The sequence below is a fragment of the Amborella trichopoda genome, chromosome 6 (assembly GCF_054954075.1).
Source record: "Amborella trichopoda isolate Santa Cruz 75 chromosome 6, AtrichopodaSantaCruz75HAP2 v2.0, whole genome shotgun sequence".
Taxonomy (NCBI): domain Eukaryota; kingdom Viridiplantae; phylum Streptophyta; class Magnoliopsida; order Amborellales; family Amborellaceae; genus Amborella; species Amborella trichopoda.
Window position 1 is genome coordinate 2,358,431 of NC_142341.1, and position 17,102 is coordinate 2,375,532.

General features: G+C 36.8%; 1 protein-coding gene across 29 annotated transcripts; it reads right to left on the reverse strand.

Moving 5' to 3' along the window:
- Positions 1-1,613: 1,613 nt before the first annotated feature.
- LOC18434526 (nudix hydrolase 13, mitochondrial) lies at positions 1,614-16,691 on the reverse strand. 29 transcript variants are annotated; one of them, XM_088870137.1, is made up of 8 exons: positions 16,488-16,520; positions 16,211-16,278; positions 15,927-16,017; positions 15,599-15,678; positions 11,738-11,852; positions 6,287-6,370; positions 2,436-2,585; positions 1,614-2,129 (listed from the first exon to the last, which is right to left on the reverse strand). In XM_088870137.1, the coding sequence occupies exons 4-8, from the start codon at positions 15,673-15,675 to the stop codon at positions 1,866-1,868; spliced, it is 690 nt and encodes a 229-aa protein (XP_088726263.1). In that variant the 5' UTR covers positions 15,676-15,678; positions 15,927-16,017; positions 16,211-16,278; positions 16,488-16,520; the 3' UTR covers positions 1,614-1,865. The 29 variants fall into 29 exon arrangements, 28 of the variants coding, with proteins under 28 accessions (XP_088726263.1, XP_088726269.1, XP_020522943.1 ...); XM_088870143.1 differs by having other exon boundaries at positions 11,738-11,837; positions 15,599-15,689; XM_020667284.2 differs by having other exon boundaries at positions 15,599-15,689.
- Positions 16,692-17,102: the final 411 nt, after the last annotated feature.

Below are 17,102 nucleotides of genomic sequence, written 5' to 3' on the forward strand. Positions count from 1 at the left end.
CCTTTAAACCATAGGGAGGTCGAGTAATACGACCAGATCGTCTTGGTTGGAAGTCTTGAGGAAGAATTTCCTCTTGATGTTCATTTGATTGTTCCTGCTCATTGGTGTTTTCTGAGGTTTCAAGAATGGATTCTTCCGGTATAGGTTGATGTATTAAAATGATTTCGACTTCGAAATTCAGATCACTCATTTTTTAGAGATCTTGGGTAGAGGTTATTTTATTATTCTTCCCCTAAGGCTTATCAGTTTGAAAATAGGGAGGACGTTTATTGAATTCAACATTTTGTGAAACATAAATTCGCCTCTTTTTTGGGTCATAGCATTTGTAACCCATTTTGAAAGGTGAATATCCCATAAACTTACATTTAATGGATCGCTTAGCAAGTTTGTCTCTATGATAAGTGCACAAAACATTCACAACCAAATATTTTTAAATGATGAACAATAGGAGGACAACAATGCAACACTTCATAAGGGCTTTTGTTATCCCAAATTTTAATCGGCAGTCGATTTATCATATGACAAGCAGGAAGTATACCCTCTGACCGGTATGATTTTGGAACAATCATACATTCATGTTTCACACGCGTTGAATCATTGGTGTTGCAATAGCACTTGCCAGTCATCTTTTCTTATTGTAATCCAATGTTCTGCTAATCTACTTAATTAGGCTTAGTTCTTTTTAAATTGTTGAAATCTTTTTTTTTTGATAGGGCGTCTGCTGATGCCATTATTTTGAAATTTGAAGTGTGTCCAATGTTTTCTTAATCTATTTACTTGCTTTTACATGTTATTGCTCATCATACGCCGCAAGAGTCTATAATCCATGTTGTGGTTGTCTCTTGGGAAACCAGTGAGAAAATGTAGCCTCTATATGTTTAACGAAAGTTTGTGCTTTGTCGTTGATATTGCAAAGCAGAGAATTCTCAACAATCTGTGCCAATCTTGTGTCAGCTGGATGTGTGGAAATAACTAACAAAAAAATTGATGTGCGCAAACATCTCTCTACTCTCTACCAATGTTACCTCGACACGTTAAATTTTTATTGTGTTGTGTTGACTTGTGTCGATGTACTTTGACAAGAGCACAATATGTTGAATTTACGTGCTACCTGTGATGAGTATCCAACATTCCATACTCCATATCAGATGTAACAGTAGACAGAACATAATCATGTATGATAGGCTGGTCCAGTGTGTAACCATGTGGGTTAGGCTGGTCCAGTGTGTAACCATGTGGGTTGATCTTGTGCTGTGTACAGAAGCAGCCATAACGTGGGTTGGTTTCATATGTGAGGGAAGGGTATAACATTGTTGAGCCAACAAAAATGAAGTTCAAATTGCCTCAAACCAAGCCAGCCAGGTTCGATAGACCTGGAACCCCTACTGTGTCAGAATCAACCCAAACAGAACCAGAGAGCCCCTCTATCTCCATATCCGAGTAAAGCAACCAGCACGATTCGCACCCTCCTGCATGTTACAGTCAGTTTTCCTAGAGCCACAGTGAACTTATTTTTCTTTCAATCACATGTTATTGTCACATGTTATTTTTCATCCTTTTTCTTTGGAGACTAAGACATAACAACGCTGCAACAAGAACTATTCAAATACAAATTTTTCATCATGCCCCAAATCCAAAAAATCTTACTCAAGAAAAAAGCGAGAGTAAACTGTTTCTCCACTTTCTTTAAAGTTCATGCGCTGGAGCACCATTTACAATGTTGAGCTTTGTGCAAAACAAGGGATCGACGGATGATTTGACAAAGGAAAACCAATACAGAAGTTAGCATTCATAATCAACAGACCTGGTTCAAATCCTAAAGAACACGTGCTTATGCATCGAGAGAGAGAGAGAGAGAGAGAGTCCTAGCATAATGCATTTACAGGATTTGTTGAGGCCTTGGCTTCAGGGGGCCTTGAAAAGCAGCTTGGCGGTATGATGGGGAGCTCTGGTGTCTCTGAAACCGGTTGCGATGCCACAACCGATGATGATAATGTTGACAGCGATGGTGATGATGCCCCCCATTCCAACTGAAGCTCATCATCTCTTGACATAACAATTTCAAACTTTTTGAGAGCTTCACACATCCAAGGATAGCGGCACAGTGGGTATGCGTTCCTAATGGTTAGCTACCAAAAATCAAAAGCACAGCTATCAGCCGCAAATTACCCAAAATGGGCATGTGCATGTGCCTCGCACACACACAGCACCTGGCATTAAAGCAACCGGAGAGAGAGAGAGAGAGAGAAAGAGATATAGAGATAGAGATAGAGACAGAGATAGAGAGAGACATCAGCGCTTCTAGTCTCAACCCAGTGGTGAGAGGGAGAGCAACTGACTTCAGAGTTTACCAGTACAAACCCAGGGGGGGAAGAGAGAGAGAGAGAAAGAGAGGTTGATATCAGAAAGTACAGGAGCAGGTTACAAGTACCAACCCATTTTCTTTCACGGTCAGCCTGTTCTGGCCAGGACTCCAGCACCTCAGTTACCTTCATTGCGTACATGTAACCTCTGCAAAATCCTTCAAGCCCACAACACTTCTCTTTGCTTTTACTCCTAAATTCCCACTCTCCTAGTGGTTCTTTCTGTTTATTAATAGCAACATCCATCTAAGTTCATAGAGAGAGAGAGAGAGAGAGAGAGAGGAATGGAACAGCCTACAAGTGAATGCATGAACATAATTATACTCATCTACTTTTATTTGATAACTACCAAAACAATTTCTTTGCTTTATTTTTGCCACATGCCCAGCAAAATCCCTGAGATGGTCTCCAACTCATTAAAACGTCCTACTTAAACTTCATATTTGGACTTCAAAAAAAAAAACTTCACATTTCGAAGCATTTGTCATGTTGGATTCTTAAATCAAAGTCAGCATTCTTCCAATACCGACCAATAATATCAATAACCAAAGCTCAAAGGGTTATGTAAGGGTACCCATACATAAGAGTATTTCCTTAATGTACTCAATATTTTCAGACACTCATCGCCCCTTGTTTATACAAACTTTTTTTAATAAGAGCATTTCTTGTCATTAGGAGGGGTAAGGTAGGTATTTTTATAAGAAACTAGTAGCATTTAGCTAGTGGTTCAAAAGCTATCATTGCTCAATGTGGGCCATATTATAACTCATATGAATGTTGTCATCCTCCACGACAGTTAGTAAATGCTTTTATTTCTATCAAGCATTTCTACTTTATCTCTGATTAATTACCTGAAATGCCCCTAGACAAAAAAGTTACTATTTGGTGAGGCTAAGGGTATCAAGTGCCATAAAATGTTGAGTACCTTAATAAAATACTCATAATACTCACATGTATGAGTACCCTAACATAACCCAAGCTCAAAAAGCTGAAATATTGGCTACATCGGCTGATATCAATGACAAAACTGCTAGAGCCATGACGTGCGAATGTGCACACCACAAAGTCGGTGACTTTGATGAATATAGCAGCCATTATACACCAGCATGACAGCCAGTATATAGGATTCTCGATATTTGAAACAAGAATGTAAAATAAGATCCAATTTTTTCTAAAAAATACCCGTCAGATACATTAGAATGTCATTATTTCTTAAAAATATTATCATCTGAGCCTTATCCCAACTATTTGGGATCAACTACACTGCGCCATTCCACTTTACCAAAGGCCATATCCTCAATCAAACTATAAGTCACCATACCTGTTGTTACTACTTCCATCCATGTCCTTTGGGGTCTTTCCCTCGCTTTTTTAGAGCCTTCCACTTGAACCAAATCACCCATCCTAACCAGTGTTGTTCTAGGTCGACATTGCACATGACCAACCACCTAAATCTACTTTTCCTCATTTTATTGCCTATTGGAGCTACCCCTAAGTTCCTTGGATTGTATTCATTTTGAACTCTATCCTTCCTTGTCTCGCCACTCATCTATCTCAATATCCTCATCTCAGCTACACTAATTCTATGCATGTCATTTATTGACTGCCCAACATGCCATCCCATAAAGAATGGCTGGTCTTACAACCATCCTATAGAACAGTCCCTTCAGTTTCATTGGGGTCTATCACATAAGACTCCAGAAGCACATTTTCGTCCACTCAGCTCTAATTCTATGAGCAATATCTTTTTCAATCTCTCCTTTCTCATGGATGATCAACTCAAGATATTGAAAATAATCTCTTTTAGGTACTTCTTAGCCGTCAATCTTAACTAATTTCTCATTTATGCTCATATTGTTACTAAACTTGCATTTCATATATTCTGTTCTTAGCATGACTAATTTTAAAACCTTTAGATTCTAATGCATCCCTCCAAAGTCTAATTTTGCATTTAAGTCGTCTCTAGTCTCATCAATCAAAACTATGTCATCCGCAAACAACATGCACCACAGAACCTCATCTTGTAGATGCCTAGTTCCCGTCCATAACCAAAGTGAAGAGATATGAGCTCCAGGACAACCCCTAATATAGTCTATTATCACTGAAAACTCACTTGTTCCTCTACAAGTTGTTCTCACATTAGTTAGCGATCCCTAGTTTATATCCTTAACTTTGTCAATATATCCTCTTGAGACTCCTTTCTTTTCTAGCACCCCACCAAATTCTTTCTCTAGGTATCTTATTGTACGTTTTCTCTAAATAATTAAAGACCATGTGCAGTCTTTTCACTTCTCCCAAACTTCTCAATCAATTGCAAAACATAAGCACTATCCAAATATGTGCAAAACACCAACTAAATCTCCATCTGTGCAATTATCTTAATTACCATCCATCAACATCCAACAAACAAAATCTGACTCGGATAAACCTTTCAAATCATTTACCCTCCATCCCTAACGTGCCTTACAAAATAACCCTTACTCCATCAATCCTTTCTCTAAGGCCATTTCTTTCTATAAGGAGCCATTGCCCTCCTACTGACCAAAGGAGTTCACGAGGCATGGTCCATAGGGTACATGATATAGCTTATATCACTAGAGGTGATCAATGAATATATCCTTTTAAATCTCAACTGATTTAAGTAAAAGACGGCAAATTACATCAATTGGAAGTGTAGAACGCTTCCAAAAGTCACTCTAAATATAAACCATGAGGATTTTTGTAGAATTGATCTTATGAAAACTATGTCTCTGCAAACATAAAAATGGGATTGTATACTAGAAGACCATTAACCTAGCTACAAGGATATTACAGCCACCCTTGAGCATCAATGTCAAATCCGACAGCTTGGGGTGTGTCCCAAAGCTTGAGAAATTTCCCTTTGAACTCTGAGCATGGCCAATGGCACACACCCAGAGGCCTGACTCCAAATATATTGGCCAACTATAATTGTGACCTTCTTGTACCAAAGGTGGATGACCTCGTTGTAAAGTTTTCTTATATGAATAGAAAACAAATAATACTATTATTTATGTCATTGGCTCTTACTATAACTGGCTCTTAATATAAATTGCATCAAATAGAAGATATTGATAAGAAAGCGAACAATAAGATGAATCTATGAACATTTTAAAAAAATATAAGATGAAGAGCAAGTATACTATGCTCACAAGATAGCATAGTGTACATCTACTCCCTCGGTCAAAAGACCTACTTGGGAGGATTTTTAAATTTGAAATTTTGGGAACTACCTAAGAATCACTAGATGATTCTTCTCAAAAGAAAAAACTTGAAAAATGAGTTTTCTAGTACTTAGATCTCACCCTCTAAAAATTAGATGGTCACCATTTAATCTTGAGACATTATTTTTTTGGAATTGCATACAATGAGACCATTTATCTTCCTTACAAGGAGGGCACAATTACTCCTAGCCATTTGATGTTAAATTGGATTGACTTGGGGTGGGTCACAAAGTTTAAATTATTTTATTTTTTTTGAACTTTGAGTGTAGTTAATGACACAAACATAACCATCTGATTTGAAATCTAAAGAACAAGAACGATTGTGACCTCCTTGTGCTAAAAGTAAATGGTCTCTTTGCATAAATGCCCTATTCTTTTCAAGTGCATAGAGACAAAAGGTGCAACTATGATTTCTTTTTTATTGAAGTTAATCTACAGGTTGAAGAGGTTACGTCTCCAAATTTTGGGTTCCCAAAATTAATCCCAAATGTGGTTTTTTCACGAGGGAGTAAATGGAGAACATACTCACATGGGAGTATAATATCTTTTTGGCTAAGATGAATCCATGCGTTATACATAAAATTAAAATAAAAATAAATATAAATATAAAAATAAAATAAAATATGAAATGAGTGTCTTAAGACTTTTACATGAGAAATTAAAAGAAACACCAAAACTTACATAAATGGTTCCTCTAATTCCAGCTTCCTCTAATGCTTCCCGAAGTGCCGCATCTTCTACAGACTCATCATCTTCCCAGCCACCCTAAATATCAGAAGAACACAAACACAAGCACATTAAATTAATCGCAATCACAGCACATTAAATTTTTCCATACTTGTTTATAGATGTGTCATGCGAGGGAACAGATCAAGCACAACCATAACAGTGATTATTAGGCTCCCATATCGCTTTATTTCAATGGTCATGCGAATGACAAAAGGTCTGAAGTCAAAAGGAATATGTAATAAGAACAGCAGAATGCAAAGAGCAAAAGTTCTGCATCACAGAATACATCCTTTATCATAAAGTCAAGAAAGCTTTCATCAACATAGCATAATAATAAGTGAGTACAAAGAGATGTTGACAATCTGGGGATAGAATTTGAGATTAAAATTAGGATTCTGGACCTAATTTATGCTGAGTTTTAATCCAGACAAAATTTTAAAATTATGAAGCTGAATTGTACAAGATCATTAAGGCTTTTCAGTTGAATTTTGGTTCTAAAATCTCGAAAAAAAACTTTACCATATCAAATAATAAAACCTAAAACTTACTTTCAGCACTATTCTGATCCGAATTTCCATACAAATAGGGTTTGGAGAAACTGAAGCAGACATTAATCTATTGCTGGCTTTAGCCAAGGACTCGAACAAATTTCTGGGTGATTTTTATAGCCACATGAAAAAATTTCTTACAAGAATTTGTACAACTTTGTAATGCCATTAGTTTGCATTAAGATAACCTTTTATTAGTCATGATGTCATATAAAGTTTCTTTTATTCGAGACCAGTGTTTCAATGGGTTTTTTTTATGACAAGATTACATAGAAATGGAACTTGAGACATGGTGCTATGAAAACCTAGCTGCTACAGACTTGACCCAAGCCCAATTCCTGCAATGTTTCAATTTTTTTAAGAATATGTATGTCTTGACTCATTTATCTATTCCCTAGTGGAAAATTGTTCGTTTCTTTTACTGTGCTTGATTAACATATCTCCCTTTTTGTTCATGATATTCTACTAAAACCAAAAATCATGGAAACAGACCAGGATACAACAGGATCAGCTAAGATGAATGCATATGCCATGGAACTCAATGTGGCTGATAACCTTAAAAGAGGCCTAGGCCAGTTGCTTTTCAGCAAACCAAATTTGAACAGAGGCACATGGCTAACATCTAATAGGATGTACTGCATTGCTGCATGCACTACAACAAATCCAAATAAATGAGCTCATCAACTCTGCCACTTAAAAAGACTTGCAATCAGACATCCAATTTCCGAAGGCATAGCCTCATTTTACACTTACATTATACTTCCATATCCTGGCTGAGACAAGCAACGTGAACAATATTTGCAAATCCCTAACCGATAAGATGGATCCTACTAACTACAATAATCAGCCATCAACATCAAAAAAAACTTTTTTCTCTAGTTATCCTGAACTTCCCCTAATGTTTAAATAAATTATACTTCTCTCATTGGTCTCAACCAGTCCAATTGGTCTGACCAGAAGTCCAACTAGAAAAAAGTGACCTAGCCATTTTTCAAGTTCAATCATCAGTTCAGCTATTGTGACATGCTGAATATACCAGGCGGACCTTGCCCGAACTACATCTCATTGTTGAGAAGTCGTGATGCTTCCTTAATCACACTTGACCAAATATTCTCGTTGTTAGCTAATTGGTGGATAACCCCAACCATTACCATCTTCCACTCTATCACTTGATACACCGTCCTCCATGGAACATGCTATTCTTATCCCATCCTCATCCCCTCTTAAACTGCCGAGCTTGAGGCCATGATGAAAACATGCTGACAGCACAATAGTCGGGCACCCTAAGACGGTTCACTATAACTGCAGTGATTACCTTCATTGGGTGGCCTCTCATATAATGAAAAGCCAAGACAATATAAAGGGTCACAAAAGAAATTCGATGGAGTCCGAATTCTGTCATGCATTAAATTCAATATAAAGCTGTCTACAGATGCACAATCATTATTTCTACAAATTCAATTATCATCTCCGACTTGACTGAGGAAATACCATTAACAAACAGATTTCACATAATCCAATTCATCTTGAGAGGAAGTTGTATCTAAAACATCCATCTCTTCATATCGAAAGCATGCAAATCTGTCCACCAACTCCAAGTCTCCAATTTACATAAACATAAACGTGACATGGACACCGATGCATGCCCAGGATGTTCCATGGGCCAAAAATAGCTAACACAACAAAATTTCCGTAGTCCATAACAAAATGTCCGCAGTCTAAGGAATGGACTCAAGGCATAGGTGGACAGGGCAGTGGATGCCACAATATGATGTCTTGAGTTCCATTCCAATAGAGGTAGGGGACCCTTCCCCCGCTGATCAACCAAAAAAAAGCTCCATTGTCCATACAATGCAATAAGTATAAAACATATGGAAAAGAATACAATGAGACCATTTATCTCTGGTACAAGGTGGTCACAATTAATCTTAACCATTGGATGTGAAATTTGATGGGTGCATTTATTCTATTGACCAAGCTCAAACTTCAAAATAAATTTTCTCAAAGTTTGTGACACCCAAGCTATCAAATTTTACATCAGATGGTTGCAAGTAATTGTGACCTCCATGTGTCAAAGGTAAATGTTCTCATTGTATACAATCCCGAAACATATTATTAACTCATGGGCTTTTGTAAGTCATAAACTATTACTTAATACATTGTCACCTTTTATTCGCAAATTAAATAAAGTATAATATATACCAAATACTTTTTATTGTTGTTTATATGTGATTTTAAAAACATTTTTTTTTTTTTGCTCGGAATAGAGCGCAAGCAATTACCTACAAGTGATGGTCCACACGGTAGACTATCGGGGCTTGTAGCCTTTAAAGCCCATGAGAGCATGTAAAAATAATAAATACTTAATCGTACACTTCAACAGGAGTATGTGTCGGTTGACTGCCTAGGGTTGGAGAGCCTAAGGCCCAGATCATGTCCAAAACCCTTTTCCCTCAACATAGGGACCACAGTTAAAGGTTTTCTGGAGGGTTATCCCTTGTTGAAATCGGAGAGATGTCGAAGGACAATGTGTGTGGCCCAAGTTAGTTTGATGATCCCCTATGTGTGGTTGTAAGCCTGGGATCACTGTTTCCAAAAGCGGACCGCCCAACGCTTGGGCACCCGCCTAGGCGGCCGCCCAAGGCCTTTGCCCTGCTCAGGGGCAAAAATACAGCTCCTTGAGGGTATGTTTTTAATATTAAAGAGGCAAAATTGTGGTTTTAGGTTCATTTGAAATCTAAAACCCATTAGAGGCTATTTTAGAGAGAGAACCAAAAAATAATAATTCTACTGGGCCGCTTAGGTTCTGGGCGCCCGCCTAGGCGCTGGGCGGCCTAGACCCCCCTGACCGCCTAGGTGCCACCTAGAGCTTTTTGAAACACTGCCTGTGATGGTGAGGGCCAAATCCTCAATAAACCTTGGCAAGACATGTGTATATGAAAGACGCATACATGTGCATTGAGAGTCCTCCTTGAATATAGTGATATGTGCATCTGATTTGCTCTTAGGAGGGGAACTTGTAATCTACATACGATCCAATCAAGAGCTACTATGCGCATGAGTGTGGATCATGGGTCCTGTTGGGTTGAGAGGATAGTTGCAGGTCACAAATTCTAGCATGGGTAGAGTGCATTGGCTGTCACTTTTCGAGATCCATTCGTACCAATCCACTTCTAGAATTACTTTCGAAGTGTTTTAGATTTTTTTCATAACATCAGAAATATTGTTTTTAGACTTGTGTATGCTCCTATGATTTTTAAATAATTTTCAGATTTTTTATAGCATATAAAAAATTATTTTATGGCTTAGAACCTTAAAAAGGGTAGTGCCGAAAATTTAGAAACTTGTAAGGGCATAGGAGGACCAAGTGTTTGATTTTTTTGCTTTTTTTAGGGGGGGTGGGAGTTGGGGGCAGATCATGGGCCCAGCTCCCACACATGGGCTGGGATGTGGGGCCTGCATCCGCTACACGCCCCACACTAGGTGCGACACCTCGCTTGTAAGGGGTAAGGTATCCCACTTGTTTGAGAAATCTTCCCTAACTAGATTATTTGAGATTTTATTAGTTTTGGTTGGTTAGGAAATATTCCTATGACTTTGAAATTTGACTAAGACTTTTTTACTTTGAATTAGATATTCATGTTAACTTTGATTTCTAAAGATATTAGAAGTGGTTTCTATGTGAATACGAGTCCATATACCCGGGAAGATCTAGTTCTAGTGTAATTCGGAATAGATATGGATAAAAAATTTAGCGGATAACGTTTCATTCTTCCTAAATCATGATGGCTGATTTCAGGAATGGATGGCTCTCATTTGTTTTCTCTCTCACCTCACAGATTACCAGGGAACCATGTGGTCAAACTAAATCCTAATTGAGAATGGGTATGCCCTAGGACTTTGAGGCCTATATAAAGGGTAGTCCTTCCCCTCATTCAATCCGTCAGAGTTAAGACCTCTCTTTCTCCGTTCCTTCTCTCCTCCATGCCCCTCTCTAGCTTTCTTTCTCTCTTCTCTCTCTAGTCTAAATCCTAAACAGTCAACCTAGGCAAAGGTTCAATAAGTCTTCCAGTTTTCTGTTTAACAATTTATTTTTCAGCTTGATTCATTTTTGCTTTAGAAGTGTCTTAATTGTATTAGGAGTCTTATTTGAATTAGGATTCTTGGACTAGGAATCCTAATTGTAGTAGAATTCATCATTAAAAGTTTGATTTATTGTTTGCATAAAGTTTATTTGGTTGTAAGAGTTAAAGATCCTAGATTGTAGTAGGTTTATTTCTGTATTGTATTGTAGCAATTGTAAGTAGAAATTCCAGTCATAAATAAAATAAAAAAAAGAAATTTTTTGAATTTATACGTTGGAATTCTACATAGCCATATCTTTTATAGCCTCCAATCCCACTATTCAACTCATCTAGTAAAAACGTCCTTGAAACATAATTTATTGTAATTGTACATTTTTGTAAAGTTACATAATATATTTTGTTTCCACCCATGTTTTTTCTATGAGAACAAACATGGGATGTGTAAGGTTCATGATGATAGATAAAAACTACTCAGTAAATGCTTCATCATTGAGTTTCTTACACAGATTGATGAAATTATCAAAAAGAAGGAAATGTCTGCTTGTTGCAACAAAAAAGAAGCATATTTACAACAATCCCATCTTCCAACCAAACATGCATCCATTATGCCGACATAATAGAGTCAGTTAATATATCACCTATTAGAACTTATTTAAAAATGGACAGTATAAGTGAAATACAATGAGATTTAACGACTAGGTAAACCACCACAATGGAAAACTGCCAACTAGAAAAAGATACAAAGTCAATGATGAGATTGCTATCAGTACCTTTGGGAACACCAGGTCATGACGATTTGGTGAAGATATCATGAGCACTTCCAATCTATCAACTACACTTCCAATATGGTCATCAACCAGATCTATTAACCTGTATGGAATACACCTGTTCAGGGCCAATTTACTAGTTAAAAATCAGAAGTGAACAATATGCAAACACCAATTTAATCAACAAACTTCATAAGAAAGAGCGATGAAAGGAAAGTCAAAGCATGAGTATGATATCGAGGTGCACATCAAACTATATATCACAAACTGAGAACCTAATAAAGACGATCATCAGAGAAATTCAAGCTTCTAGTATCACATTTACATGTTCCTTGGGAATGAATGCCCACAACACAACAAAAAATTCCATTATCAAAATGCAAACATGAAAGGTCAAGGCTTGGGGTAGATTGATACTAATACATATATGACTTGGACATACATGGTTCTCCCAATAAAGTTCTCATATCCCAAGAAATAGGTCTCACAAGCCAAGGGATGAAGCAATGAGAATTTGAAAGCAAGGACATTCCACATAAGTTTCGAGGAGAACAGTAGAAAATACTTCACCCGGCCAACTTCTTAATAATTGCTACATAAAGGAAGGCCGTATTGATTAGTTTAAAGATTCGGTATCATGACCTAGGATTTCATTCATGTTCAACCTGAAGTCTTTCCAAGTTTCAAATGAGTAAATGTTGATTATCAGGTGTCATATTTCTAAAGATCCATCCAATCCCTCAATGAGGACCCCTTTACTTATTGTTCAAGGTAGTTAAGTAGTTGAGAGTCTCATCACATGGCTGTACATTAATATAGAACACAATGAAATAACTTCGCAGGCTGCATCAATTAATTGGGAATGCATGAAAATAAAGCTATCAGAAAAAAAAAATAGAGATAATCATCCCTTTAGCAAGGCCAGAGAAAATCTCTTAGGAGTCTTCACTATTCTCGAGGTCTCCTTTTGCCTTTCATGAACTCCTGTGACTGTGGAAGATGAGTCTCTAACATCACATCTGGAACTACAGAGATGGATTGTCCCTGAATATAGCAAATTCATGAAGGAGAGCAATAAGGTGTCTACCTCCCATTCCCATGTATTGAAAGAAGTCATTGGCAAGGCCAGTTTCAAAGGATGGTTAGGGAAGGCACACTGCCAAAACGCAATTTGCTCCGCTTCAGTGAAGAGGCCCAAGCTGAATCATCCAACCTTTTTGGCGAATGCAAATAAGCACAGTGGAAAATATTAAATTGACAAAACCATTGGAAGAAAAATTCTCAGTTGACAAGGAATAAGAGGGACAATAGTCAAGCTCAGAGAAAATTGAAGGATGGATTAGTTACAACAAGATATCTAGGGTTAATCGTGAGGAGTTCCCACCAATTTGGGCATCAAACTTCATCAGAAACTAAAATACTGTGATCTTCTGGAGGGACAGGGAATGTCCAATCAAGTGTTGGGTATCTCCATCATGAAGTTAAACTTTGATGGAAACTGGGTAAGGAACAAATAAACTTCAAGAATAGAGAAATTTGTTTAGAAGAACTATGAGGCCTGATGCATAGTTTTCTTGAGTTAGCTGATTATGGTGATCTAGATAGTGCAGAAGCCCTTTCTCTTCAACTGGCCTCGAACTATTTTATTATTTCTTCTCCATATACTTAGTTGTGGATGGTCTTTACAAATTATCAGGTGTACTAACAGGAAGGTCTCTGTTCAAAGAATACTCATGGGGCAGTTCACTGGTTCGTCATTCTCTGCACCGAAGGTTTCTGACATTTCTTATGTTACCCAAACAATTCATTCTCAAAGAAGTATCACTACCATGTGATAACACTCGTATACCTTGTTGACACTTTTAAACGCAAGGGTAGTAAAAATGTGTGTGTATATATATATATATATATATATATATAGAAGAAAAATCTTGGGTGAGCCCACTAGCTCACATGAATAAATGAGCCCAATGGCCCAGATTGAATCTGGGCCGATCTGACGATCACAGATGTCCGGTATTGTTTGAATTTTAATTTTTTTTTCTACAAATACAAATCACTTGAAATTCTTTGACGTGTGTTTTTCTCATCAAGCCGCACCTAATAAAAATATAAAAAAAATAATTCGCGAAAACAAATTGACCAAAATACCCCCAAAACTTTTCGGGGGTAGTTTGGTCAATTTATTTCATGTAAAATAGTTTTTTGATATTTTTCGAAGATTCACTTATTTTTTATGTACACACATTCCAAATTTCAAGTGATTTGGATTTGTAGAACAAAAATTAAAATTCAAACATTATCGGACATCTATGATCATCAGATCAACCCAGATTCAATCTGGACCTTTGGGCTTTTTTCATGTGAGCTAGTGGGCTCACCCTAGCATCTTCCATATATATATATATATATACACACACACACACACACACACATATATATATAACCCTATATCAAGTACAACGGTGGGGTTTGATCCCAAGATGCTTACCAATTAAGAAGGCCTATCCACGCTATTTAATAAGGGATTGTCTACAAGAGACCATTTACCTTATGTATAAGGAGGTCACAAATATTCCCACTCATTAGATGTCAAATTTGATGGCTTGGGGTGAGTTACAAAGTCTGATAATTTTTTATTTTTTTGGAACTTTGTGTCTAATTAATGACACTCTTACAAACCACCCATTTTGAAATCTAAAGGACAAGTATGATTGCGACCTCCTTGTACAAAAGGTAAATGATCTCTTTGTAGACAATCCCATTTAATAATATGGATTATTTAGAATATATAAATTAAAAGTATGTTATTTTTATTATAAAAAGATAATGTACAAGCTTGTCTTACCATAATGGCATTTTAGGCTGAAATACTAGACTCACTTCGAACATGTCTAGTTTCACAAATCTGTGTTGAATAATGGGTGAAATGTAATTAACCATGATTAAAATTTGCATGTCGAATTTATGAAATTGCGAACTCCAAGAATGCAATGATCCTTTTAAATGGAAATGGAGTTAAAATGATTAATCAAAAAAATTTGGCATTAAGTCAGGGTGATTGAATGGTAGGGAGTGGATTCAATTTCTAACCAATTATTAAGACTAAATGATAGGAGGTTGATTCAATTTTTAACCAATTATTAAGGCTGAATCCAGACTTCACATGATTGGTAAATCCTACTAGAGATTTAAAAAGACAATAATTTTTGGGTCAACCCCATTATTGAACTCTTCTTTCTTCTGGGGGTAGAACCAAAAAAAAAAAGGAAAAAGAAATACCGGTCAAGCAACGAGTATGAAACTTGCACTTTCTTCTTCCATCCTGCATTTTTCTAATAAGCATGCCGTAAATGAAATGAAGCTTGTAAAGAATCAAAAAGAAGAAGATGAGTGTAAGAAAACAAGGACTTGGTCAGGAGTCACAAGTGCCTCGAACTCGAGTCAGGCCTGGCAGATTCGGCCGCATCCAAAAAAAAAATACATAAATTATTTGGAACCAGCCAGATTCAGACAGTTCCCACATGATTGGTTGCAGGCTCCAGAGGGTGCTTACTGCTTAGAGTGACTCTAACAAGTCCGAATGGACTTGCCCTCGGACTCGCAAAAGTGACCCAGGTGAGTCCAAGTGGATTTGCCAGGGTTATCCAACACTGAAATTAGCAATGAACAGAAACAAATAAACGCACAAACTCTGATACAAATTATCAATGATAACATGTCCAAAATGCAGAGAATGAAAAGATATAGAGAAATCTAGAGCGAAAGGGCGAGAGAATAACTTGAAGCTCTCTGCCTCTGACTAAACTATCGAGAACATCACGAGTGATATGCAAAGAAAATGGAGAGAGACATAGAGTATACCCAGCAACAAGGCGAAATCCATCTTTACCATACAGTTGCCGATGTCGCCCGGTTCGAGCTGGTATGTCCGACATCATAACCTACAGTCAATCTTCAAACAAACGTTAACATATATGTCAATTCTTCAATGAATTTCAACAAAATCTTTGGAAAGACACATAAATTTAGAAAGAGAAAGAGAGGGACAGGAATGAGAGAAAAGGTTGAGAGCATGTAAACGAGCTAGCAACAAAGAGATGGAGAGAGAGAGAGAGTACATGAAAAATGATTATTAACATGAGGTCAAACTATCAGATTCGAGGAAGAAAATATGAGGCCATAAAATCACCTTTCGATATTACAAAAAGCAGTCTCATAACCCTGTTTTCTCTGAAAAGCCAAGATTCCAGAAACCCCTTGCCTTCCAGAAAGCAACGAAACTGCATTTCCACGGATGCAACATAACTCACAAACATAAACCTAAAAAAAAAGAAACAACCAGAAGCGAACAAAGCTCATCCATGGAAACCCTCAATGAGAAATGAAATCCTAGAGAGAGAAGCAACAGTTGAGCCAAAAGCCTACAAAACTACATACGAAAAAGAAGAGAGAGAGGGATGAGAGGAGGAGGACCGGAATTGCAGAGGCCGACCAGCCCTGGCTGATCGATTCTCATGCTACCTCTCCAATGGAACCAGAGGCTGCAACCACCATTGAAGTGAACAAAAACAATGAATATGTGCATTTAAATGACATTAAAAATTCATAAAATAAGGCCAATAATTTCAAAAAGGATCCTTCAAAGAAACACCATTGATATACCTAGAAGGGACCTGGTAACGACTGAATCAATGGGATTTTCAAATTGCAGAAACCCTAGAAAAAATGAGATAAAAAAATGGTACTTTACTAAATTTGGATGAGCTCTCTGATCCTTGCTAGTTTTAGCGGGAGGAATTTGGAGCCCCGAATTAAGAGCCGCATTTATTGACGATGAGAGAGAGAAAATTAATGGATAAAATTGCGCGGAAAGGGGAATATTAAACACGGCCTCGTTTGGATCACATGTTGTCATTTATCATCCCTCTTCTCTTTTTCTTTTCTTTTTTAAACTTAATAAAATAGTTTAATTTTGGCGGTATTTAAATTTTTAAATTTCGAGGTACTTAAAAATGTTGCAAATAGATAAATGTACCCCTTATATCCCATTTAAAAAGTTTTGCAGGCTGAACTATATTTCTACAATATGTAGTCCAGAGGTATAAAGCATCTATGGATATAAATAGGAAGTCCATCTAAAAATAAGTGTAATTAGTACTCTAAATTTTTTTTAATATAATTATTTTATTTTATTTTATTTTATTTATTTTTTATTTTTTGCATATTCATGATCCCATGTTATAGATCATATATTCTCAAAAAACCAATATCCCCTTGTTTTCTTTTTTTACAATTTCAACCTAATACAAAGATTGAAAATCCAAAAGTCACTAATCATATTTTTTTTTAAAGTGATTTTTAACTT

Bases quoted from the DNA above. Each gene is read 5' to 3' on its own strand.
- LOC18434526 (XM_088870137.1), bottom strand. From the start codon at position 15,675: ATGATGTCGGACATACCAGCTCGAACCGGGCGACATCGGCAACTGTAT. The intron at 6,371-11,737 runs GTACTGATAGCA...TCTGATATTTAG, and splicing joins ATGACCTGGTGTTCCCAAAG to GGTGGCTGGGAAGATGATGA. The intron at 2,130-2,435 runs GTTGGTACTTGT...GATTTTTGGTAG, and splicing joins CTGACCGTGAAAGAAAATGG to CTAACCATTAGGAACGCATA.